Source organism: Rhinolophus sinicus, chromosome 16 (assembly GCF_057876585.1).
Source record: "Rhinolophus sinicus isolate RSI-liver-muscle chromosome 16, RSI-T2T, whole genome shotgun sequence".
In the NCBI taxonomy this organism is placed as follows: Eukaryota; Metazoa; Chordata; class Mammalia; order Chiroptera; family Rhinolophidae; genus Rhinolophus; species Rhinolophus sinicus.
The window spans coordinates 27,701,938-27,728,801 of record NC_142516.1 but is presented as its reverse complement, the minus strand read 5'-3'; the positions used below and the strand labels follow the sequence as shown (position 1 = coordinate 27,728,801).

At 43.0% G+C, this 26,864-nt stretch overlaps 1 protein-coding gene across 2 annotated transcripts in view; it reads left to right on the top strand.

The window, feature by feature from the left end:
* INVS (inversin) overlaps positions 1-26,864 on the top strand; it is a 117,364-nt gene that overhangs the window by 85,035 nt on the left and 5,465 nt on the right. Inside the window, exons 12-15 of one of the 2 annotated variants that reach the window (XM_019729229.3) lie at positions 1,014-1,226; positions 12,630-12,916; positions 21,603-21,710; positions 22,221-22,317. In XM_019729229.3, the coding sequence (XP_019584788.3) occupies positions 1,014-1,226; positions 12,630-12,916; positions 21,603-21,710; positions 22,221-22,317 (705 nt within the window). Of the gene's footprint in view, positions 1-1,013; positions 1,227-12,629; positions 12,917-21,602; positions 22,318-26,864 lie in introns of both variants that reach the window. The other variant, XM_019729227.3, reaches the window with a different exon arrangement.

Sequence of the window (26,864 nt, the reverse complement as noted above, 5' to 3'; positions counted from 1 at the left end):
TGAGTAATTCTGACAGATATTGCCAAATTGTTCTCCCTAAAGATTAATGTAGTATATGAGAGAAGCTGTCTCCCTCCATCCTTGCCAGCACAGTATGTTCTTAAACTTCTGATCTTTGCTAATCTAGTTATTAAAGTGCTCTCTCATGTGAGTCTTAATTTGTGTTTCTCTTAAATGAGTGAGACTGGACATATGTTTAGGAGCCATTAGTACTTCCTACTTGGGAACCATCTTTTATCTTTGTCTTTGGTGTTTTTGCCCTGCAAATTTTTGTTATTTTTATGTAGTTGGATTTATCATGCTTAAGTTTCTGTTTTGTAGCTTAAAAAAAAGACTTCCCACCCCAATTTAAAAAAAACCATCCATGATTTCTTCTAACATTTTCATATATATATGTATATATATATATATATATATATATATATATATATATATATATATATATATATATATATGTCTTTGGTTCATCCTTTTGAAGTAAAATGTGATATAAGGATCTTTTCCACGTGGCTAGCCAGTTACCCCAACACTGTCTCATAATCCATTCTTTCGGCAGTGATTTAAAGGGCCATCCTTATCATACACTAAGTCTCTCCATTTGGAGGTATATTTTGTATCCCATAAGCGCTAACTGTCAGTAATCATGGGCTCAGACATCTGAATCTCGCAGAATATTATTTGCAGTACATTTTCAGATAGGAGCGAGGAATTACTTGGAATCTGGGCAAGAGGAGAAGTGAGCATGTGTTCTCACAGGCCCTGGTTTGTGAGCAGTGAGCAAAACTCAGGAATGGGTATGATCAGCAGCCCAAAGCACCTGACCCCACGTTCACCCTTGTTTTATGCCCCTCAGAGAAGAAAAGGAACAGCCCTGGAGTACAGAAAATAGCTTTGCCTGACAGCATTCCACGTCTTAAAATGAGGTTTCCTTCTGCTGCGTAATATTGCCAGTTTAACTGCCTTGAATTATATTCCAACACTTGAAACAACAACAAAAGCTCTTCCTGCTTCAGGTACACGCCCCTCGATTACGCTTTGCTTGGTGAACGCCATGAGGTGATCCAGTTCATGTTGGAGCACGGTGCCCTGTCCATCGCAGCCATACAGGACATCGCTGCCTTCAAAATCCAAGCTGTCTACAAAGGGTACAAGGTCAGGAAAGCTTTCCGGGACCGGAAGAATCTCCTCATGAAGCATGAGCAGTTGAGAAAAGATGCTGCTGCCAAGTAAGTTTGAGCTGGAGAGACTGTTTTCTCACAACTAAGAATCAGAGTGGAAGGGGCGGGGTGGGGGGCGTGGCCAGGACAGGGAACCTGGAGAGAATCTGAGATAATTTTGAACCCTGTGCCCATGTCACCCTTCTGCTCACCAGTCTTTCAGAGGACTGTGGCTAAAATGAAGGCTGAAGGCCTAGTCTCTACTTTGTGGCTGTTCCTCTTGTTTAGTCCTTGATGTTCTAACCCAGGGACAAACCACTGCCACCCCACCCATGGCAAGTAGTCGGAGGGTGGGTGTGCTGCCACAGTGAGCTACAAAGAGGTAACTGGTCTTCTCGCCTTTCCTGTCTTTGCAAAAGTAACTAACACCGATGTCTACTCTACTTTCACTAGATTAGTCGCAGTCTAGTTTTGATGTGATTAAAGCAACCAACTTGTATAAATAACTTGCTTTTCTCCACCTCGTCCTTAACAAATATGTACTAAATAAATGTAATTTATTCAAGAAACATTGATTGAATTTTTAATATAAATACAAAACTATTGGATGGAACCTACCCAGAAAATAGTAACTATAAAAGCAAAATACTTGCTTCAAGGACCTCACACTTGTCTGGATAATGATACAAAATGTGCAAAATAGTCATTTATGCCTGTTATACATTGTGATTATTTTACCATAAATGAATGATTTTAGATTTTGCTTTGGTTTGCCTTTTCTTAAATAGCAGGAGAGTATTGCATTAGCAGGTATAGATCCCAGAACTTCTAATGATAAAGATGTGAAAGACAGGCAGTTTCCTATAGGATAACTTCCTGGCTGTGTCCTGAATGTTTCCAAATCCTGGGTTCTTCCAATTCTTGAATCCTTCCATATCTTGCCCACAAGGGGGAAGCATAAGTGTGATAAATAACAACTAAAAATAATAATAAAATGCTGGGTAAACCATGGTAGTAAGAAGTTAAATACCACGATGAACTGGAATGCTAGCTGTAATGTCAGCCTTTGCTGCACGAGATTGACAGAAACACATTATTTTCTGTGTCTCTGAAGCTACCAAAGTAAGTGGCGTCCTAGGAATATTATTTTGCATTGTTTTTTCTCTTATTGAGGCTCTCTTTGCTTCACCTTTGCCAACGAATCCAGTGTTAACCTAAAGCCTCTACATGCATCTTTTTCCAGCCTTCTTAGGAAAGTTCTGTGCATGTGAGTGACAACTGCCAGTGGGTAACACATATGACAAATTATCCTGAGTTGCAAGTAAATATGCTCTACAAGGGATAGAATATTGTATTTCCTTCAACTGATGTTTCTATAAACTTCAATTTAATATGTGAGAATCTGTTTTCAGAATTTGAAGTCATATCCACCTGAATATGGCAGCATGACTGACTTCGTATGTCCCTCAAAGAACTGTATTAATCCACACACATTCCACTTTTTTTTTGGAGAGAGGGGACGCTGGAATCCTTCCCCCATATACTCCCTTTCCAGCAGAATAGGAGGGTTGTGGGAGAATGGAAAGAAGACCTGGGTTCTAATCCAGCCTCTGATATTTACTTGTGATGAATTTCTCTCTCTCAGCCTCAGTTTCTTGATGTGTAAAACATGATCACTTAGACCAGTTGATTTCTAGGCGCTCTCCCAAGTCTTCATGTTTAGTGAGCTCAGCCTCTTCCTCCTCTCTTTTGTCTGTGGTGCTGCCCAGAGGCTGTCTACCTGGGGTCAGGAGTTTGGATTCAGTGTAGAGCTCGGAACTAAGAATACATTTATCAGAAGATGTCCTCTACAGAGGGAGGTGTTTCAAATAATGAGCCTCAATAAAGTACATAATGGTTTACAATAGTTTTTTCCCTAACTTGCCCTTATATAATTCCCAGCCCAGAGGGTCTGAAATGACTAGATTTAGGAAACACTTAGTTCACCTTTATTTATTCTTTGTTCTTAATTCTTAGTTTCTGAAGTTCATTTTTTAAAACACTTTTAAATTGGAGCTGTGCTTACTATGATAATATTTGAAATTGCCAAAACTGAAAAATTATAATCTCCTTTACTTTTTCTCAATCACAATCTTTCCTTTAGTGGGTGTCATTATTGGACGGAAACAAGTTTCTTACACTTTTAACTATCACCTCCTATAGTCATTGTAGCATAGCTCTCCAAGTGAAATATTTAAATGTTAAAGAAACTGATTGAATTTGTTTTAATTTTATTTCTCAAAAGTTATTTCTTAACATCCGAGTCAGTGTTTAATTTTTAGTTTGGTTTTTGTTTTAAGGAACAGAAATCAGAATGTTAAATTCAGTCTGTGCCGCCACGGCCTCGTTAACTAAAGGAGCCCAGGCACATCCTGTTACCTCAATGTAACTCTCCCCATTTCTCACGACAGGGTGGCAAAAATCACCTTCCTTAAAGCAAGGATGTGAAAGGAACGTATTAAACTTAAAATGATTTCTAATTTACTGATAGAAAAATTGGGAGAGAAGTTTTAGTCATATTTTCTAAGGCGTGCTTTTTAGAAAATGCTATTTAAGGAATACTTATAATCCATTTAAAAGCACTTTATAACTCATACTGCACCACCTGTGTTGTTGCCAAAATGAACATTACTATAATTTACCCGCCAAAGCACACAGTTGAATGCACACTAAATTAAGACTGTATTTATGTTGATCACTCTTCTTTCCTGAAGCTTCCTTTTTGCCAGGTTTTTATTTCACTCTCTAATCTCAGATCTCCTCTAACTCGCTGACTCTTCCTTCTCACATCTTTTTAATTATCCCATCTCCACACTGAGGACAGTCCCGTGGGCTAACTCCTTAGACTTCCACTCCTGCTATATATTTTCATTGAAAATGTATTTACTCCTAAAACTTAAATTACTTCATCTCTGTAGATAACCCCTTAATCTGTCTCACATCTTGACCTCCTGGAACTCTAATCCCAACTCATCAGTTTCCTACTGGGCGTTTCCACTTGACTTTCCTTTTGTTACTTGCCAGCATTTCAGATCACTGGACATTTTCATTTGCATATCTTATTGTCAGTATCACTTCAGACTCACTGTGTGAAACCTACAGCTCACCACAACCTCTCTTCTCACATCCTTATTTCCCCGCTAGTGCCACCACCACTGATTCTGTTTATTCCTCTTTTGAAATGCACTTTTATGTCCTTTGGCTTTCATTCTCTGTCCCACCACTCTATACAGGCCACCATTCTTGAATACCAGCCATGATGCTATGTAAGACCTTTCAACATTTTGCTTCCACTTATATCTCCAAGTCTCATTTCTCTCCACTACTATCACCCTCCCACACGCTCCCACTTGAAGTGTCGGCCATCCTGACCTTGCTTTACTTCCCTTCACACCACTTTCTTTCCTTACCACACTCTCTGGGAGACCTTAGCTTCTTTCTGGCTAGTGTATGAGATTGAATTTGTCTCCTAGGGTTATATAGTCAAGTCCAGTGCAGGTCACCCAGTTCATACTCTTGTGATGCTTAAGTCCCTTCTGCAGGACGTTGTCCTGTGTCCTCAAAAAGTCAAATGACAAGGAATTTTGTACCTTTCAAGAAGTGCATTCCATTAGTGGACAGTTCTATCTGGCAGAAGTTCTTTTCTACCTTTCGGTTTTGAGCTACCCCTTGAAGCAAAAGAGAAAAGTCTCAATCCTTTTCCATAAACCACTTTCAGATAATTAACGAAAGTGCTCATGACACTCCCACTCATACCCTGGTGTCCTTTTTGCCTCATAGTAGATCCTACTGCAGCCTGCTCCCCAAACACCTTCAGTTTGTCAGTGTCGGTGCCAAGGTTGACCCATAGGTCTGACTCTTCTGCTCATACTGTGGTCTGACCCATGATTCTGCTGCATGCCTTTTCCTTCTCTGAGCCTCAGTTTCCCATCAGTAAGATGAAAAGATTTCTTCATCCAGGACAGGCTCTTGGGCTCCATGAATGCCCTTAAACTATGTGCAGCTTTTTGTGTATCACGAGAACATGTGAATTTAGGGGGAAGGGACCTGTAGATTTTTATTCCATTCTCAAATAAAGTCCATGAGTCCCAAAGAGATTTTTTAAAAAATGGACTAAGTAATATCTGAGGTACCTCCCAGCTGTAACATTCTATAAATGCAGAGGTCCTAAAACACATGACATTTTCTTAGTCCCTTGAGAGGAAGTCAAAGACCAAATATTAGTAGGCCTGTTATTCAGCGACAATGAAGAGATAGAATCTGACAGACCCCCTACATACAGTGCGATACCAACTGAAAAGGTTAGAACTAAACCTTTGCTGTCTGGTGAGGCAGTCAGTTTCCTCTCACTGGAAATGTTCCAGCAGAAATTGAATTATCATCTCTCCAGGATAATATATAAGGAATTTTTAAGATTATATGAAGAGCTGGTCTCTAAGATCTCTTCTGATTCAAAGATTCTGTGAGAGCTATGTTGCGTGTCTGTGCTCATGCTCTCTCTGTGCCTCAAATAATCTTCTCTCATTTCCCTCCTCTCTCATTTTGACATTCTTTTTTTTTTTTCTTCCTAGTTAATTAGGCTCTCACATCCTCTATTTTAGCACTCATCCCATCTAGAACTCACTATCTGCAGGAATGTATGGGTTTGATTCCGCACTAGATTGTCAGTTCCTTAAGAGCGGGGATTGTTACATATCTTCATATCTCCAGTGCTTTAGAGTACTTGGTATATAGCAAGCATATAATAATAAATGTTCGATAACTATCCCTACACAGGGTCTAAGACCTTATATAAGTCACTCGTCATTCTAGGCCGTAGTTTTCCACTCTGTCAAATGGAAGTGTTGGACCCAAGACTGTCTTAGGTCTCCTTCCGCCTAATACTGTGAATCTCTGTAAGTTTACTACTTTAACTTGTTTGCCTTACTCAGGCAGCAAACACATTTATCCTCAGGACGCATGCAAGCGCTTATATATTTGTGCATTTAGATTTCCAACTCCCTCCGTATTTATTGTGAGCAAACGATCATTTGACAGGTTTATGATTTTAAAAAGAAACATAAGCACAAAGGAGTTTATCACTGCATGTACCTGAACCTTAGACCCCACTATGTGGCTTCCACAGAGAGTTGTATTTGCCCAGAAGAAATGAATTCTATTAGACACTGCATTCCATGAATATTCAAGTTTCCATTGCCCCGAGTATAGGACCTAAGAGAGGTTCAAGATATGTAACTAAAATGGCTTCCACAGAAAAGGGAGTTAGTTGTGTGGTTTCAACAAGGAGCATTTTCTAAAAATATTCTTAGTCCCAGCCCTGTAGGCCCACACCCAGATTTTTCCACTTCTAACCAGATCCAGTCACAGGGCAGCTTATCTTAACAGCTTTACCTCTAGATAAAAGTAATATAATTCATATTATTTTTATTACTTTATATAGTGCTTTACAGATTACAAAGTTCTTATACACTAATTCATTAAATCCGTACAATAACCCAACAAAGAAGACAGATTAACTCTCCTTAATCTCACTTCATAGATGGGAAAACAGCACACTGAAGTTAATTTGCCTGAAATCACACATCTTGTAAGGGAGAGAGATGGCACATGAACCTTTGTCCCACCGCAAGCCAGGGTCCCCCTCATTGTCTGGTTCAGGGGAATCACCCCACCAGCCATGCTTGTGCTAGAGGCTGTCCCCAGCCTACAGCACCTGTCTGATAGGCCAGCATGGAACAGCCCTGGCTTCTTTTTTCTGACTCATACCCAGAGGTATAACTGCTGGGGGCAGAACCAGACCCCTAAGTCAGCTTTTCTCCTGACCCAGTGCTTATTCAATTCTGCCGTTGTTGTTTCCAGTAATTGTTCAGAGAGTGGTGCCAAGCCACCATCATCAATTCTGAAGCATAGTTCAATAAAATGTTCCTATTATTCTCAGAGCTAAACAGCAGAGCATACCAATATTTCCCTAAATCCTTAAGAAAGTTAAGAAAATTAGTTGGCCCCAAGCCTATACCAGGACTATGAACGAAAGGCATTGGCGCAAAGCCAGGTTAAATCATACAACAACGGGACACACTAACTAGACCTCCATTTTCTGTGAAAACCATTTAATCACATCTCTCAAATCTCTCTTAGGTCCTGTATTCATGGCAATGAAAACTTGAATACTCATTGAATGAGAAAGAGGCTGCCTCTTTCTGCAGTGTCTCATAGAATTAATTTCTTTTGTCAAAATTAGGCAAATACAACTCTCTGTGGAAGCCACATAGCAGGGTAGAAAACACCCCGTCAACTTCTGGGACTTAAACTTTCCAAGTCCAGATACAGGTCTGTGCCATGTTGTGCCGTTGCATCCAGTGGTGAGATGCTGAAGCCATTGGATGTTCAAGTCATTTAAGTTACTGCCCTCGATCTGGCTCCCTTCACGTCAAGCAATCTTTTGATTAGTTTCTTGTTGGCCCTTGTTTTGCAGTTGTCATCTAGGCAACTAATTTGTAGAAATCCCCATCTTTGGGTCTTCGATATGGTTTGGGTAGGGAGGCTCCGGGGTACATCTCTGCTCCACAGTAGCCCTTCGGGGATTTGAAGGAGCCTTGTGTCCCTTAAATCTCTTCTTTCCTGGACAAAACAGCCCCAGTTCCTTCAGCCCATCATTTGTAGACCCCCCTCACCCTGTGTTGCCAGGAAGGACCTGAAGTAGCTGCTGTCAAAGCTCTGATCCCTGGTTCACTTTCTCACCTTGTTATCCTGTGAGGCTCTGGGGAGCCACAAAAATTGCTGTAGAAAAGACACTATAAACCAGACTAATTGGCAGCCCCTCAAAGGCTGTTGTCTGGCCAGTTTCCCTTAAGATAATAGAAAAAAAAGGAGGGGAAAATGTGGGACTATTTTATACATTAAGATTCTGTGATGTTAATAAATTCCCTGCTAAAATGTTACTTGCTGTGTCATGGACAGGATATTTTCTTCCTCTTTGCATTTTCATATAAACTAGAATAACAATGGTTCTTTTTCTGGTATTTGTTTCCTAAACTTTACAAAAATAGGTCAAGTTTATAGCATAGCCCACCATGAAGATTAAAGGTCTTTGGAATTTTGTAATAAATTAGTTGGAGGGAAAAACACTTACATTTCAGGACATTTATTGAGTCTAAGAGTTTAGGACTAAAAGCCACACTGGAATCTAATTTGAAATGCTGTTAATGGTTACTTTGATGTGATATTACCAGTTTCTTCATATGACCCAATTAACTTGTTAAATGATGGAAAAAGATTGAGTGAAATTTTTAAAAACAATTTTGTCATTTAGATGAATTTTACAGGAAGAAGTAAAGCAACTGAGTTCTGTGTCAGCTGTGTGTGTGGTTTACCATGTAGCCTTTGGTAAGTCACTTATCTCTCTGCATCAGTTTCCTTATCTACCAAATAAAAGTGTTGCCCTCAGTAAACTGAGGTTCCTTCAGCCTCTTTGACTATGAGCAGTGGTTCTGGACCATTTTTTCCCAGGGAGACACGTAGATGTGGGATCATGTGCTACTCTCAGCAGCTATGTCGTGTGTGTGCGCACGATGGTGGTGGTGGTTGTGGTGGTGGTGGTGGTGGTGGTGGTGCCGGTGGTGCCTTTGTTTTAAGGTAGCAGTATAGATAAAATAGGATGCAGGTTATGCATAATTCCCAGGTCTAGTAATCCCACCCCTCTTTTCCCCAATGATCACTATTTTACAGCAAGAATCATAGCGCTGGAGAACTGTACAACTATGGGCTGTATGCCACCTGGAAGAATTTTTTTTTAATTTAAAATGCGTCAATTTTTAAAAATCATTAATATACTTCTATTCATAAGTTGAGGGTCTAACTATTTATTCTGATGATTACATTCTTTCTCCCAAATGTACTTACGTGGTTCTACCAAAATGAAAAAAGCACCTCCTGCACACCTCCCCCTACAAAAAGTTTTCAGAAGGCAGAGCCTCCTTTCTTTCTGGATATCCTGATCTCTATAAAAGCCTGGAGCCCTGTTTGTCTTTGCTGCAGGCTCAGAAAGGTCTACAGTAAGAAGGTTTGCCCAGGGGCTGATTGTACTGTGACTTTTTAGAATTGAAAAGGAAATCTGTTTGGTTTCCTAAAAGAAATAGAAATGACTGCTCATATAACAAAGTCTAGTTTATCACCTTAATGCCCCTGTTAATGGCAGTGAGATCCATGTAGCTGCCAAGCCAGACCACCACACACACGTGTCTGTCTAAAGGACCAGTATTCTCTTAAAGCAGTTCTCTTCATCAATGCAAATAAAAAGAGCAGCACTCCCTCTGCCTGTCGGAAAAAAAAGGCTAATAGATCAGTTAGCAGCACTTCACCACCCAGATGCTTCTACCTTCTTCTGAAAAGCAGCCTTCTTCCAGAAAGATCACACTGAAATGGCACCTGCTAGCATCTGCTTGAACCTCGAGCCCTGATGATGACAGGCTGTCCAACTAGCCCATCAATTGCAGTGCAGCACGCACAAGTGTCAGCCGTTGGCAAAGCATGTAACAAAACCAGAATCAAATAAAAATACTAGAGCTGTACAGGTGTTAGCCACTTTCTCTGGGAAGGAACTCAGTGGGGCTGGACCCCAGATAAAGGGCTTCACCACAGGAAGACCTTCGGAAGGGGTAGTTAAGTTGACAAGGCTTCATATCAAAGACCCAGGTAGCTATCATCTGGGTCTTCTCTGTCCCTTGAGATCTAAGTAAGTTTTGTTTCAAATTCCACAGTCTGGAAATCTGAATTCTATGACTTCTTGGGGGCTTAGGGTCACTGCCTTAGCTCTTGCTTCCTCGTCTGGTATCTTAGCTCTGCAACTTGTCAGGTTGCTTATAAAAAAAAGCATGTATGAGCGTAGTAGACCTTACAAAAAGTTGGTGTCATTGAGGAGCATCCCATTTCCTGTCCTATAATGGTCTAGTGAACAGACCGCACGGCACTTTCCTGTTCTCCTAGCCTTGTACTCGAGGTGTGGTCAGAAGCCAGCAGCACTTGCAGGCCCGGGGTGCTTGTCAGCAGTGCAGGAGCTGGAGTCCCACCCCAGGCGTGTAAATCAGAACCTTGATTTTAGCTAGATCTCAGGGGACTCAGTTCATGACAGTGTGAGGAGCACAGGTCCACCGTCCTTCCTGTCGCCTTCCCGTAGGCGGGTCCTCGGCCCTGGCCCTTGCTCTGCGCGGTACCCAGTCTCTCCTCTTCTCTTTCTTCCCCCTCCCTTCTCTCTCCTGTGGAGCTGCATACACATTTTTTGTGTCAGGACAGAGCAGCCCTCTTTCGAGCCTCAGAGCCAGTGACCACCTGGAGGTCTCACCTTCTACCAGCCCTCAATCCTGTTTCCAACCTTAATAATAAAGTATTTGCCTATACAAGGTCCTCTGGAATGCAATTCCAGGCTCTTGGTCTCACGTGGAAAGGTGCTGGCTCGGGTCGTAAATGGTCATCAACTGTGATCGGATGGCCATAAGCTGTGGCTAGTTGGCTGTCAGCTGTAACCGGTGAGCCATTGGCCACTAATATAACTGCCATGACTACGCTAGTAGATGATGGTGGCTGGCAAGCGCGGATTGTAGAGAGGTGTGGATTGCAGTTAGCAAGTGAGGTTGGTTGGCAGAGAAGCAGCCGGCGGATTGTGCATCGTGTGGCTCCTGCTTCCTGTATCTCCAACCCAGCCGCCAGCGGGAATATAGTAATATGACTCCTCCCCAATCTGTGGCTCCGTGGGTGTTCCTTTTTGGCCTCACCATGTCCTGCGTTCTTATATGGGGAGCAGGAGCTGAGACCCCGCATATCACTCTTCATGATAGTGACTCACTCGAGGTCATTTTGTGGTTATTGGCAGAGACAGGAGCAGAAAAGTTCTTCCCAGTGCAGGCTTCTCACCACTACACCCCTCATCGTTCTGCTGACCCTTTCAGTGGCTACCGGATTCTCTTCCTGAGCAGTAAGAGTCATCTGGGAGGTAAATACATATTGGGTGCCTGCTATGAATAGCAAACACTGGTCCAAGATCAGGAGAGGCAAAGCGGGCCTATTTTTCCCACACGACCTCCCTTTGCCCACACAGCTCCCTTGGACTGAAATTCTCATTCATTCCCACCTGTCTGCCTGGCAAAACCCTGCATGCACATCTTGGAGAATCAACAGCTGGGACCGTGTGCTGGATTCCTCCCGACGAAATTAATCACTGCTTCCTCTGTGCAAGCACACTAGTAAAACATTTCTTCCATTATATGTTAGGTCTTTTTTTTCCTAGCTGGTCCCCTCTGATAGAAGTTTCCTCAAGAGAGGACTGAACTCTGTTGTCCTCATTACTGTACCATCGGTGCCCCACACAGGAGAGGCTCAGAAAATGCTAGTTTTCTTCCTCCTTTCCCTTGGAAATTCCTACACATTAATAGTGTCTGTCAAACAAATCCTGTCCTTAACTCAGCCCCTTTATCCTCAAGCATTTGCCCCTTTTTGGACCTGGGCTGCCTCAGGCCATCTGTTTAACACTGCTGCTCATTTCCAGACCTGGCCTCCTTTCTCTTCTGTTGCTGTCCAAAGGTTTCAGCTTAGCCAGGAACTAGTATATGACTTGCTACTAGTATATGATTTTTATTATTATTAAATGTATTGTTAAATTTAATGTTACCTCAATAAATTTAGTAATATTCAAATTTACCTCATAAATTTCAGTTGTCCATTGTAATTCTCTATCTGTATACTCTAATTATATATGCTCACCACCAGAAATCCCGTCTCCTTCCATTACCATATATTTGACCCCCTTTATCCTAGAAGAAAACACAGATTCTTAAAAGTGAACATATTTAAAAGAAACCATTAAGCTTCTGGACGTTGGTCTCAGGGGTGTTTTTGTGAATTGGACTCCAGAGACTGAAAATCATCCTACCTTCTGTACCTCATCTGCAAAATGAGTGGGTTTGACTCATGAGCTAGAGCTCTCGATTGGCAGGGTTGCAACTCACATGTGTGGTATAATCAATTGTGAGGTGCTTTGTAATTTTTTTCATATAATCATTAAGGTTTGCCAATTGTCTTTTTAATAGAGATTTAAGGTTATCATTATGACTGTAATTCTGTTGTGTTCTGATGTGCTTTCTGAAATAGGAGAACAAGCTTGCAGATACACACCTTAGGATTGTGTTGTCTCACAAAAAGCTCCCTGATTCTCTGTCGTGTGTGTCTCAACAGGGCAAAGGCTGACCTCTAAGATTCTTTTCAGCTCCATCACCTTATGAGCTATAAAGCTTGGCGAAAGACTGCTCCTGAAAACTGTGAATTTCCAAATCCCTCCTGTGATGTGGTAGTTCTTCTTAAAATTTAAATCTTGTTCAGGAAGACTTGAGAGGTAACACACTCTTTTAATTTTTAACTCTTCCTCCTTGGCTTTGCTTCCAGGAAGAGAGAAGAAGAAAACAAGCGAAGAGAAGCAGAACAGCAGAAGGGAAGGCTGAGCCCAGATTCCGGCAGGCCCCAAGCCCCTCCCTCTCTGCCTAGCAACCAGGCTGAGCCCCACAGGCAGAGTTGGGACCCCAGTACACAGCCTCCCACCAGCATCTTGGCCCAAGGTCCTGAGCAGAGAGCCTGCAGAGGGTCTCCAGGCAGAGGGTCTCCAAGCAGAGCCACCCAGAAGGAGCAGCGTCTGTCCCCAGATTCGCAGGGAACAGACCCCAGAAAGCCAAACGGTAGGTGTATTGCTTTTGTTATCTGATACCAACCCATGGGCTGTGGGCCCCTTTTGATTGGTGTATTTAGACCATTTACATTTAAGGTAATTATGTCAGCACTTAAGTCTGCCATTTTTTAATTCATTTTCTATTTATTTTCTCTGGTTCTCATTCCTGTTTCTTTTCTTCCCTTCCTGTGGGTTACTCAAACATCTTTTAGGATTCCACCTTGATTGATTTATAGTGTTTTTGAGTACATCTGTATAGTTTTTGTAGTTGTTGCTCTGACTATTACGATATACACAAGTGACTTATAAGAGTCTACTAGTATCAGTGTCTTACCATTTGAGTGAAATGTGGAAACCCACTTCCATTTAGGTACCTTTACCTTCCCCCCTTTTAAATATCTTTGCTTGCTATCAATAGTTTTATAATTTTGTTTCAATCCTCAAATATAATTTATAAAACTCATGAGGAAAAGAGTAGTCATATGTACCCATATTTTTTTTTCTTCCTTCCTGTTGCTCCAATTTCCTTCTTTTATCATTTCCTTTCTGTTTGAAGAACTTTCTTTAGTCAATTTAAAAGATAGGTCCACTAACAACAAATTCTTTGAGTTTTCCTTTGTCTGAGAATGTTTGTATTTCATTCCTGAACAATTGTTAAACCAGATCTAGAATTCAGGGTTGGCAGTTCTTTTGAGTTAGCATTTCAAAAGAAAGTTCCACTTCCTTCTGTCTTGTGACAAATTCGAATTGGTGTTCCTTAGTAACGTGCCTAGGTAACATGTCATTTCTCTCTGGCTGCTTTCAAGGTTTTTACTTTATCTTTGGTTTTCAAGAGTTGAATAGGATGTGACTTCCTTAGCATGGATTTTTGCAGTTAATCCTGTGTGGAGTTCACTTAGTATGTTGGGCGTGCCTAGGTTCAGTAATTTGCTAGGAGGACTGATAAGACTCGCTATACATCTGTACTCATGCCTATAATTTATTATAACAAAAGGATACAAAGCAAAGGGAAAAGGCACAGGGAGCGAAGTCTGAAGGAAACGAGGTGCAAACTTCGAGTTCTCTCCTAGGAACTTCTTCTCACACAGGACATACTTAAATCCTCCAGCAATGTAATGTGACAACCAGTTAGATAACCTTTTTCTACCAGGAAAGCGAACTAAACCTAGGACTTGAAGATTTTTATCAGAAGTCAGTCACATAGGTACCATCTCTGCCTAACGTATACCAAAACTCCAGACTCCCATAAGGAAAGCAGATATTCAGCATAAACTGTATTATTTATACAATGCAATTTAAGCACATTGAGCCATTCTAATTGGTTAGAGAATAGTGAGAACCCTCCAGAAATCTAAGTGCAAATGCCAACACAATGAAAAAGGCAAATAATATCTTAGTATTATTATGAAAATTACCATGTTTCCCCAAAAATAAGACCTAGCCGGACAATCAGCGCTAATGCATCTTTTGGAGCAAAATTTAATATAAGATCTGGTATTATATCATATTATATTATACCCAGTCTTATAGTAAAATAAGACCGGGTCTTATATTAATTTTTGCTCCAAAAGACGCATTAGAGCTGATTGTCCGGCTAGGTCTTATTTTCGGGGAAGCACAATATGACCTTGTGAACCCCCAGAAAGGGTCTCTGGAATCTCATGGTCACATAATTCAGGGCTTGGACAATTCAGTCTATCTCTCTGAACCTCAGCTTCTTTACGGGAGCTATAAAATGGGGGTATATTCTCTACCCAGCAAGGTAGTTGTGAATAGAAATAAAATAATTAATGTAGAGTACTTGTTATAGCACATGACCCATAGTAAGTCTTCAGTAACTACTACTATTAAACCACACTGCTGATCGAGCCAAGAATAACCACATGAAAGTATACATGAATGACCACAAACACTTCTAGACTATAATTCCATAACCCACTTTACAGAAACAGTGCATCAGTGATGTATGCCATAAGGATGGCATGATGCTTTGTTATATGTTCATTCATTTACTCATTCAGCCAGCATTCTCCAAACTCCCATAATGTGAAAGCCATGTTGAATTTCCTCAAGTTCTTTCTTAGCTTGAGGGCTTGGCATATAACATAGAAAGGTTGTATTCTGTGTCTAAAAGGCTGTACCTTTTTAGATTACTATTTAAGTTTACTGATTTAAATTTTTTAAGTAAATTTAAACTGAAATTCTGTCCTCTATGTATATGGATAAAAAGTGCCACTGAGGCCGGCCTGGTGTCTCAGGCGGTTAGAGCTGCATGCTCCTAACTCCGAAGGCTGCCGGTTCGATTCCCACATGGGCCAGTGGGCTCTCAACCACAAGGTTGCCAGTTCAATTCCTCAAGTCCCGCAAGGGATGGTGGGCTCTGCCCCCTGCAACTAAGATTGAACACGGCACCTTGAGCTGAGCTGCCTCCGGATGGCTCAGTTGTTGGTTGGAGCGTGGGCTCTCAACCACAAGGTTGCCAGTTCAATTCCTCGACTCCCGCAAGGGATGGTGGGCAGCGCCCCCTGCAACTAAGATTGAACACGGCACCTTGAGCTGAGCTGCCGCTGAGCTCCCAGATGGCTCAGTTGGTTGGAGCGCGTCCTCTCAACCAGAAGGTTGCCGGTTCGACTCCCGCAAGGGATGGTGGGCTGCGCCCCCTGCAACTAGCAACGGCAACTGGACCTGGAGCTGAGCTGCGCCCTCCACAACTAAGACTGAAAGAACAACAACTTGAAGCCGAACAGAACCCTCCACAACTAAGATTGAAAGGACAACAATTTGACCATTGTTCCCCAATAAAGTGTCCTGTTCCCCTTCACCAATAAAAAAAAAAAAAATCTTTTAAAAAAAAAGTGCCACTGAATAACACAGTTCACCTTTCTCTGGACTTCATAGCAATTTCTTCTTTGCTCTTCCAGGCTTCACTCACAGTCTCTTCATTGTCTTTCCAGCTTCCATTCACCAACCAGTCCCAAAGTCAGTGCCATGGTTTTAGATTTTTGTTAGGCCAGCACTGCTCTTTTTTAGGAATTAGTTTCTGTGTCGGTTATCTCTTGTGACAGTACAAACCACCCCCAAAACTAAGTGGCTTAAAACAACAATGATTTATTATTTTTCACAAGTTTGTGGGTCAACTGGGCAGTTCCTCTACTGGATCACCTGGGCTCATTCAGGTGGCTGCTAGAAGGTTGGTGGGCTGGAATGTCCAAGATGGCTTCCTTCATGTGCCTGGCAACTGGTGCTGGCTGTTGGCTAAAGTGTCTCAGTTCTCTTCTCCATGACCCTTCATCCTCTGGTACGTTGGACCATCTTCCTTGCATATCATTCTCAGGCCAGTGCTCTGAGAAAGAGAAGGCAAAAGCTACGAAACCTCATGAGGCCTAGGCTCCACAATTTTCACATCACTTCTACCACATTCTGTTACTCAGAGCAAGTCACAAGGCCAGCCCAGGTCCAAGGGGCTGGAGACATAGACTCCACCTCTGGATGGAAGATGTTGCCAAACCCCATTTTAAAGGTGAGTGCATACTGGGACGGGAAGACTCTTTGGCCATTGAACAATCTATCGTAAGGAGCAGTGTGCTCTCCTGTATCCCTAATGCCTACCAGTGTTCCTGGCACAGAAGAGATATGATAAATATTTGTTGAATGGTACTAGCTGGGTGCTTGAGATTCAGAGATGAAAGACAGATTGTTAAACATGACAGGAAAAGCGTTCATTGGGTATACTCGTTTTCTGTAAGAATCTATTTTTATGGCAAAGCTTTGCGTCTATTCTGTTCACTAAATCACTGATGTATGCATTTATTCCACAGGTATGTTTTTGAGCCCACACTATGTGCCAGCCACACTGAATTATAATTAAGGCTAAGGACCATATCAGCAGCATCTTTCTTATAGCAGTAAGCACAGTATTGGTTACCTATGTAAATAGTTCTTAACCTGACTCCTCCTGCAAAGCACCCGCTCAAAGTTTGATTGGCTTGGGGTTTACTCTGTATCCTAAGAATTATATTTAATGCCTTCAACTTCAAATGGACCACTTTTCCCCCTAATCCTGTGCTCTACAGAGCAGAGAGAAGGGGGAGCACAGTTATTTCAGACTTTTTACAACTACACATGATTGTGGATCGTGTTCATGCTTTTATAAAACACCTTCCGACAGTTGTGCTGAAAGGCCAATCAGACCTGCTGTGGACCTGATCACATACTGGCAGTCCCCTCACGTCCTGTACAAGTATGGAGTTTCAGTTGTGAATAACCAATCCTTCTGCCTTTCATTCCACTGATACTAGTTAAGACTGCCTTTCCTCACTTTTGGTTTAAAGGTGATCAAGTACATGGTTTTAGAATGATTTTCAAGCCATGTGGAGGTCATGAAATTAATTTAGTGGATTGGGCCAGGATAATTTTCATGAAATAGACTACAATAGAAAATATCAAAGTATATTGCACATTATAAAGTTAGTAAGTTCTGTTGCAGTTATCTGTGTACATGGATGTCTGCATGTCTATTGTGTGTGTGTGTGTGTGTGTGTGTGTGTGTGTGTGTGTGTACGTGTATAGCTGTATACTGGGCCACAATGGAAGATTTAATTCTTGCTATGGGTTATTGTAAAAAAAAATTGAAAGTTACTGTTCTAGAACAGTTCTGAAGCAGGGGAGCTCCTCATTCATTTGAGCACAGGAAGTGTTATCCTGAATAAGAGACATTTGGGAAGAACCAGAGTCAAATATGCAAACAGAACCTCAGAGCAGCCCAGCACCCAGACTTTGGGGAGAGTTGAAGGGAGACCAGTGAGCCTGATTCAGATGTGAGGCGAGGGAGCTCCAGTTTCATGAGCAGCTTTTGCCCCACTTCACCTGCTTCAGAGGCCAGAGTACAAAGGAAAATACCGTGTTTCCTCGAAAATAAGACCACGTCTTGTATTCCTTTTGCTCCAAAAGACGCATTAGGGCTTATGTTCAGGGGATGTCCTCCTGAAAAATCATGCTAGGGCTTATTTTCTGGTTAGGTCTTATTTTCAGGGAAAAACAGTAGGGAGATACTTCTAGGAATTAAGACTAGCCATTGACTGGAGCTTCTGTAGCATAGTATTCCCAGGAAACCCCAACATAAATTGGACAAAGGACATCCCAAGCCACTTCATGTTTGGCCACATAAATAAGGGTCACAGCTGCTTCAACTGATCAGTGCTCAAGCAGTGTAGACCTTAAGGGGTGGACATCCCACCAGGAACCCAGAGATGGAAATCATTGACCCCTTCTTTGACTCCTTCATCCTATGTCATAGAAGTAGAGAATGTTAGGTCTTGAGGGTCATTAGAAAGTATGTATTACAGGATCGTCAAAATAAGTCAGGAAACTGAGGCCATGAAAGAAGGGTTTGCCCAAGGTCCCTTAACAGGGATTCCTTTCTTCTCTCTCATAATAATTCCTTCCTTTTTGTTACGTATGATGCGTGCAGAGCATAATGGCTAAGTGCACAAGCGTTGGAATCAAATAACGTAGGTTCACATTTAGACCCTACCACTTATAAGCTGTATAATCTTGAGCCGGTTGCTTAACCTCTCCGAGCCTCCACTTCTTCATTTGTAAAAGAGATAATAAGTTGTGAACATTAATGTACAGATTTAAACACAGTGCCCAAAGCACTATAAATACAAGCTGTTATTATAATTAACATCCTTATTATTTCAAAAGAGGGGAAGGAAGGAGCCATAGTATTTAGAAAATCACTGTGGCTGAGTGGAAGGTGGATGTGGGTGACCAACTAGGGCCTACACCCAGATACAGCAGCAGTAGGGTGATGGGTATGGGGTGGACTTGCGAGGTAGAATTAAGATGACATGGTAGCAAGCAGATCGTTTGTGGGAGGTGGTGGGATGAAGTTGTCTTTGAAGCAGTGTGGTTTTCAGGAGAGTGTAGTGGAGGAGAAACTCAGTTTGAAGGGCCATCCGTGGTGTTCTCTTCTTCTCACCATGTGGGCTACCAGCGCGAATGGGTCTGACTGGTGGGAGTGTAAGTGGGCCCTCCATTTGGTACCCGTGTAATGGCTAAGGCAGCAAATTACTACCTACATGCCAAGACGCCCTGGCCTCTTTTCCTTGCTACAGTTGTATATATTCAAGTATCTACTTATATCTTTACTTGAATGTCCCAAAGGCATCTCAAACTCAACCTCTCCAAGACAGAACTGATTATGATTTCATGTAAACCTGCTCCCGAAATTGGTTAGTGACATACTCATCCATCTGTATGTTCAATCCAGGAGTAAAATCTAACCATTTTCTTTTCCTTTACCACCCATATTCAGTCAATCACCAGGTCTTGTCACCTTTACTTCTTAAATATCTTTCAAATCCATTTTGTCTGTCTCATCCACCACTGTCAACCCCCGCGTAGTCTAACATACTACCTTTGTCTCTAACTTGAGCTATCACAGTGTTTCCTTGCTGGTCTTACTTACCTACTGACTCCCCTAATCCATTTACCTCTCTGTGTACATAATGGTGTCTTCAAAATGAAATGTCATCATATCATCCCGTACTCAGGGCCCTGGACTCAGCCACTTCTCCAAGGAGCGGGGAATTTTTTCGTAATTTTGTTGGCTTTTTTCTGGGTTGTTCACTGATATCCTCTGTCAGTTTTTACATTGGTCTTAAATTTTCCCAAAATTTTTAAAAGCTCTTTATCTAATAAAAATAGTAACCTTTATCTGTCATATGTAATGAATGTCTCTTTTTAGTTTGCCTTTTAATTGTTTAATTTTTTTTCTTTTGAGAATTTTCTCCTTGCGGTTTTATACTAAGAAAAGGTTTTCCACACTTCAAGATCTGATAAACACGTGTACTTTGTAATGTTTACGATCTCATTTTGTTCTATAGTGAAATTGGGATCTAATGATTTCTTTTTAGACAATAAGCAGTTGTTCTAGCCACAGACATGGAAAACTCCTGATCTGCGACTGGCTGTGGGCTTTGTGAATAATGGCTTCCGGACGAGTCCAGCATCCCCTCTGGGTTCCTACCCAGGAGCTCAGTGCAACTCATCTCCTCAGCACAAATTCCAAATGTTATCTTCATTATATATTTTTACATATGGGTATATTTTTAGCTTTCTGTTCCTTTCAACTGGTCTATTATATCATCTAATGATATAAATAATGTGATTTGGGTCACATTATTTATATCATTATTAGTCAACAGTATCTAGTAATATCTACCAATCTCTTCATTATTTTTCCTTTTAATAGAGTTTACTTTTCAAAGCAGTTTTAGGTTCACAGAAAAATTGAGCGGAGAGTACAGAGAGTTCCTGTGAACTCCTGTCACCCCACTAACTTCCTACTCCAGAGCTGTACGTTTCTTAGTCGGTGAGCTGAGATGATGCAAAGCTGGGCTTCAGGCCCTGCAAGGGTCAATTTACTATCAATTCAGCCTTTTTCCTAAGACAGCCTTCCGTGGTCCCGGCAAAAAGATTGCTTTTGGGCAGGTTATGGTCCTCAAACCTCAAGGTATTGGTTCCCCTCGGGATGTGTACCCCTCAATGCCTTTCTCATCTCTCTTGGTGTTCTGAATCTCCTGGATCTTGGCTTCATATTTTTGATGCCTTCAGACAGGTGGTTTGTAATATTATGTTCGACTTTTCTACTGTCCGCAATGGTGACTATGCCTCAGTCCTGCCAGTACAGAAGCTTAAGTTCCTTCACTGCTTTTTACACTAAATTTTTCACTTTAGGTGTTCTTTTTAGTTCTTTTTCCAATATATCCTTTTCTCAAATTTTAATTTCTTTTGTGTGTTTAATTAGTGTGTGTGCGTGCGCACCGTGTTCGATTAGCTTTAGTTCTTGTTGATCGAAGCTTGCTGTTGGACCTGCTCACTGTCGATCCTGGTAGAGTGTGTCCTCATGTGTGTTATAATTTGGGACTGTGAAGTTATTTTCAGGAGGACCCCTCTGTGCAGCCTGAATTGAGGTCACGCCACATGAAAGCAATACTGTGTTCGCTTCTATGAGTCTTTTGCCTCTATGACATCGCCACCCGGAGACCAGTTTTTATATTAATTTTTCCAATAGGTTGAAAATAATACCAAACCCACGGGAGACTTTCCCCTATTCAGAACCAGGCTGAGACAGACTTCCTTGTCATCTCCCAGCACCGGCAAGCAGAGTTTTGTACCTGGACTATTATTTCCCTTGGGTGTGCCACCTCAAGAGTCCCGGCTGCATGCAGGCTCTTGGTTTTAGGTAACTTCCTGCCGGCAAGGCCTCATCTTCTGTTCTTACCTGGATGTGAAAACACAACCAGATACTTAATAACACCAGCTGTTGCCCACTCCACCGTCACTACCTGCCTAGATCAGCTCACACACTTCTTACTGGTTTTCAGTTTTCTTTGTTTTTGGCTCCCAGAATTTCTTTCATTTTCTTGAAGGCACTCTGGTGCTTTTAAAAGGATGCTTACTATACTTTCATCAGCATTTATAGGTACTTGTAGTGGGAAGACTTTCAAGTTATCTAACCTACCACTGCTAGAAATAGAAGTTAAAGTATTTTTTTCTAATCATAATCACCACTATCAGGTGATGCTATAGGATGGGTCTGAATATTTTATGTAAACAGATGAGCAGACTTGCCCTACTATGCAAGTTTTGGACACTAAATGCTTTCCTCTTTCCCTTGTTTCCCCAAGAAACATCCAGAGAATATTCTAAAGGCCGATCTTCCTGTGTCCACTTCAACCCCAGTGAAGGCAACGATGGAAACAGGTGTCGAGGAGTCTCTGTTGAAAAGTCCAGAGGTGAGACAGTTGGCGAGCAGCGGTGTGACAAGGGGAAAGGCTTCCTGAAGCAGCCCTCCTGTAGCAGGGTGGCTGGGCCTGGTGAGAAAGGAGAGGACCCCAGGTGGGCAGCTGCAAGCCTTCCACAGCAGGATGGCCACCGGAAGCCCAGCAGGCGGCATGACACAGCACCCAAGGCCAAGGGCACCTCCCAGAAAAGGCGCATTCAAGAGCTCAGAGGAGGAAGGTGCTCCCCAGCTGGTTCTAGCCGACCTGGCAGTGCCAGGGGGGAGGTGGTCCATGCTGGGCAGAATCCTCTCCACCATCAGACACCGAGAAACAAAGCAACAGAGGACAAGCTCGAAGGAGAGATGTACTCAGATTTGCCACAGAGCACAGAGGTGTTGAGGTCAGGAGCCAGGAAGCTGGGGACCTGTACCCCGCCTGAGGACGCTCGGACGTCCAAGGAGACTCATCCAGCTCCTGCGCCCCTCTCTGCGCAGAGCGTGAATATTGACCTTCTCCCTGTAGAGCTGCGGCTGCAGATAATCCAGAGAGAAAGAAGCAGGAAAGAGCTGTTTCGCAGAAAGAACAGGGCAGCGGCAGTCATCCAGCGGGCCTGGAGAGGGTAAGGAGTGGCAGCGTCTTTGGTTCTGTGGTTGTCCCGCTACCCCCGACATGACACCCCTGAGCACCGCCATGTTTTCCAGTGAATTCCATGTGCTGGCGTGACAAGGCCAATGTAATTGAGCCTACCCATGAAATTCACACGTATAGATTCTAGTACTTTATGCTGGATAAGCTATTTGGAAGGTGGTTTTTGCCAAGAAAGATAGGAAAGCTCCCAGGATAGCCTGGTGTAAAGACAAAAGCCCTTGGTGTGCAGCCTGGAAGCCTGCGTTTAGCTGACGCTCTAACAGGTTGTCTGACCTTGGGCAAGTCACTTGGCTTCCCTGACCCTCAGTTTCCGCATGTGGAAAATGGGATTTAACAGTCGCTGCACCGGTCCTGTTCCTATGGCAGGTTGTGGAATGAGGTAATGTGCGCTTCGTAAGTTCTAAAGCCCTACACATGCAAGGTGTTTTATATTGCTTCTTTTTATGCCTTCACTACCCAGTCATAACCCCAAAGACCTAAACCAGGGCACATACAGTGGATTGAGTGACTGAAATGTATACAAAATCCTGTGTAAGCATCTCGCAAGGCCCCCGAGAATGTGGGGTAAGTGCTGGGAGTAGGGGTGGAGGCTTCCTAGAATACTGAGATACCTCCAGGGAGGAATTATGGGGGGCTGGGGGAGTCCTTTGCTGCAAGTTTTCACATATCTCATAATCTCCTTCACACTGCAGGCCCCACTAGGGCCTAAATCCAGATTAGGCCTTACAGTGACGACCAGTGCCCAGGCCAGGGCTGGCCATTGCCAACAGGTGGGGGTCACATGGTCTCCATCTCGAGAGAGGAAGGGTGATGGGGGAACAAAGCAAGCCAGACACTGGGAGTGCAGCAGTGTTGCATGTCAACGCCCCCGTCAGAAGATAAAAGGGCCAGACAGCACCTAACATTGGCAGACGAAGAGAGTGCGAGAGAGCGATTCTTGTGAGACCCAAGGAGAGGTGTCAGGGTCTGCTGTGCCCAAGACTGTGTAACCCAGAGCCAGGCCATCTGCTTCGTGCTTGCACAGCCTTTGCTATAGTGTGCCCTTAAGTCTGTTCAAGCTTTTGGCCGTTTACAGTCGTCTCACACCTTTGTTCTCCCAACCACACCAGGAAGCCATCGTGATAAGGGTTAGTGTCCCCATTTTCAGACGAGCAAATGGTCTCAGAGTGGAAACAGGACTTGCCCTCGTGGTGCAGATCCAGCACTTGAAGCTGTGTCTGAATCAAGTCCAAGGCCTTTCCCTTACATTCTCAGTAAAGGTAGTGTTTGCTGTGGTCAAGGTGGTGGAGGCAGAGCAGGCCTCATGCTCATCAGCTGAGAGCAGGCTGGAGGAGAAGGGCTGCCTGGAAGGGCTCACAGTCGTCATAGCAATGTTGTTACGGGGGCTGTTATTACTAGTAGTTGGCATTTATTGGGCACTTGTGCCAGATGCAGTTCTAAGTAGTTTTACATGTAGTATTAACTCATTTAATCTTCACAATAACCTTGTGAGTAGATACTCTTCTTATCCCATTCTTCAGATGAGGAAACACGCCAAGGTCACGGAGCTACCGTGTTTCCCCGAAAATAAGACCGGGTCTTATATTAAAGTTTGCTCCAAAAGATGCATTAGGGCTTATGTTCAGGGGATGTCATCCTGAAAGTCATGCTAGGGCTTATTTTCCAGTTCGGGCTTATTTTCAGGGAAACACAGTAGGAAGTACCAGCATTGGCTTTGAACTGAGACAGTCTGCCTCAGAAGCCACAGATGGGACTGGGACTTGCTCCCCCTCCTCGGGGAATTCTGCCAGGACGTGCACTGGCTACCATCCCAGAGGAACTTTTTGTTAAGTATTTCAGCTGAAACCTGGGATCTAAATAAGCGAGTGAGTTTTACCACGTCAGGCACCGCAGCTGTGCTCTCACTGAAATGCCTTCCCATCAGGCTGTTCTCTGACTCCTTTGAAGAGTCAGAAGCTGACAGGTCCTGTCAATAAGTGCCCATAGCAGCAAATGAGCTTTCAGTCATTGCCCCAAGAACAGTGGGCTCATAGTCTGCCCACCTGGGGAGGCAATTACACAGGCCTCCTCTGGCTGCACCCTTGTGCAATCCTGAGACCTGCGACATCCACTCCCAGAGGGCTTCCCAGAAGCTGCACATTGTGGGAAGTTGCACGTCTGGTGACAGTAAATACACTTGTAGTGATTCTCTTGTAGTCTTATTATACATCTTCCATTCTGGAGTACAGGACCGCAGGGAGCTGTGCTGGGCCAGTGTGTGGTGTCTGACACCAAACCTAAGGAGCTCCGAGGGGTTGAGTGGCGAACGGGGCCTGGCACAGAAGTGCCCTGTCAGTGCAGGCTGTCGTTATAGGAGACATGTCGCCGAGGGAGAAAGGCAGACTGGGAAGCGCAGGGATCGGGTGAGCAGATTGAACCTTGGGCCCGGAAAAAAATGAAACTTAGCCTTAAAGTGTGAGTTTTATTACCAGTCAAGACTTGACTATTTTAAAGATTGAAACCAGATACTGAACAAGCTAAACTGGGCCTGAAAGTTGCTGTGGCTAAGAGCAGCTGCTGTGTAAAACACTTCCTTTTACCTCGGCACGTGTAAGTCACCTTCCTGCCCACTCTTCTCCGGCATGTTTTGAGGGGAATAAACAAGGATAGGCTGGACCATAGAGCCCTGAGCCCAGGGCTGAAAGGACAATCGGGCGTGTCAGTTTCTCAGTGGGGGAAGAATAGAGGCTGTTACTCTGACCTGCAGGCCTCCGTAGATTAGGTGGAAGTTGTGCCCACTTAAAGCCAGAGTTGTCACCGTTTCCGCCAACACCTGGGCTCCCCAGGAGTTCTCTGCCTGGAAAGCAGAAGGTGTGGAAGACACATGGCATCTCAAACAGAAGAAGCTGAACTGTTCATGAGGTCACTTAGTATCCTTTTACTTTCACTCAAAGAACTCCCTTTAGCATTTCTTGTAAGACAGGTCTAGTGGTGGTGAATTCCTGAGCTTGTTTGTTTGGGTAAGTCTTTGTTGCTCCTTAATTTCTGAAGGCCAGCATTGCTAGGTATAGAATTTTTGTTTGACAGGTTTTAATTTCTTTCAATATTTTGAACATACCATCTCATACTGGTTTCTAAAGTTTCTGTTGAGAAATCTGCCAGTGTTCTTCTGGGAGTTCCCTTGTATGTAACTTCTTTTTTCTTGCTGATTTCAAAATTCTTTGTCTTTAACTTTTGACAGTTTAATTATAATGTTTCAGTGTAGCCCTGTTCAGGTTCATGAGGTCCTTTAGGCCTCATGAATCTGGATGTAGATCTGGGATCTCTTCCCAGATTCTAGAAGTTTGCAGCCATTATTGCTTTAAAAATACTTTTTCTTCTCCTTGTGGAATTACCATAATGTAGATATCGGTTGTTTGTTTGTTTTTTAATTGTGTTCCATAAGTTCTGAAGGCTTTTTTGTTTTACTTTTTCTGTTTTGTTTTGTTTCGATTTGATTTTGTTTATTCCTCTAACTGGATAATTTCAAATGTCCTGTCTTCTAGGTTACTGATTGTTTCTTCTGCATGGTCAAGTCTGCTTTTGAATTCTTTAGTTTCAATTCAGTTCTCTATTGAATTCTTCGGTTCATGGTATTTTTTCAGCTCTAGGATTTGTTTGGGGCTTTTTTGGTAATTTCTTATTTCTTTGTTGAACTTCTCATTTTGTTCATGCATTGTTTTCCTAATTTCATTTAGTTGTCTGTGTGTTCTTGTAGTTCACTAAACTTCTTTAAGAGGATTATTCTGAATTCTTTGTGTGGAACACTTCATAGATATCCATTTCTTTAAGGTCAGATATCAGAGCTTGTTTAGCTTCCTTTGGTGGTGTCATGTTCACCTGATTTTCCATGATCCTTGATTCCTGAAGTTGGTATGTGTGCATTGGAGTAAGCAGTCTCCTCTTCCAGATTTGCTTTGGCAGAGACAGTTCTTCACCAGTCATCTCAGTCTAGGTTTCCCGACATGTCAGATGGTAACGTTCTTGGGCAGGTGAGGCTTGCTCTTTTTCAGACAAGGCCACTCACTGCCCAAGCTCTGAGGTCAAGAGTCAGGTGAGGGTGAAGAGGTGGGGCGGTGCCACTAGCTAAGAACTGTTGGATAGGATGGCTGGCTTGGTTCCCTGCCCAGGAAAGGCTGTAGGATGGGCTCTGTAGTTGTGTGGGTTCTCTGATCAGGTTTTTAGACAGTTGGGACTGGGTACTATACTTTGCAATAAGCAGGACTACAAATTAGCTTTCCTGCCCTGGCAGGGCAGCAGGACGGACCCCCGGACCTGCACAGCACAACATTTGGGTACTTGAATGAGGCAACACACTCAATTCCATGGTCAGACACAGCCACTGGTTTTGCTCTGCAGATGAGGAAAGCCACAGGCTGTGCTTTCTGGTCAAGTGCCACTATAAGGATTGTTGGATGAGCTGTGTAGCTTCTGGTGTGCTTTGGTTAGGTTCATCGGTAGAATAGGCTGAAGGCTGTACTCAGAAATGCCCAGGGCTAT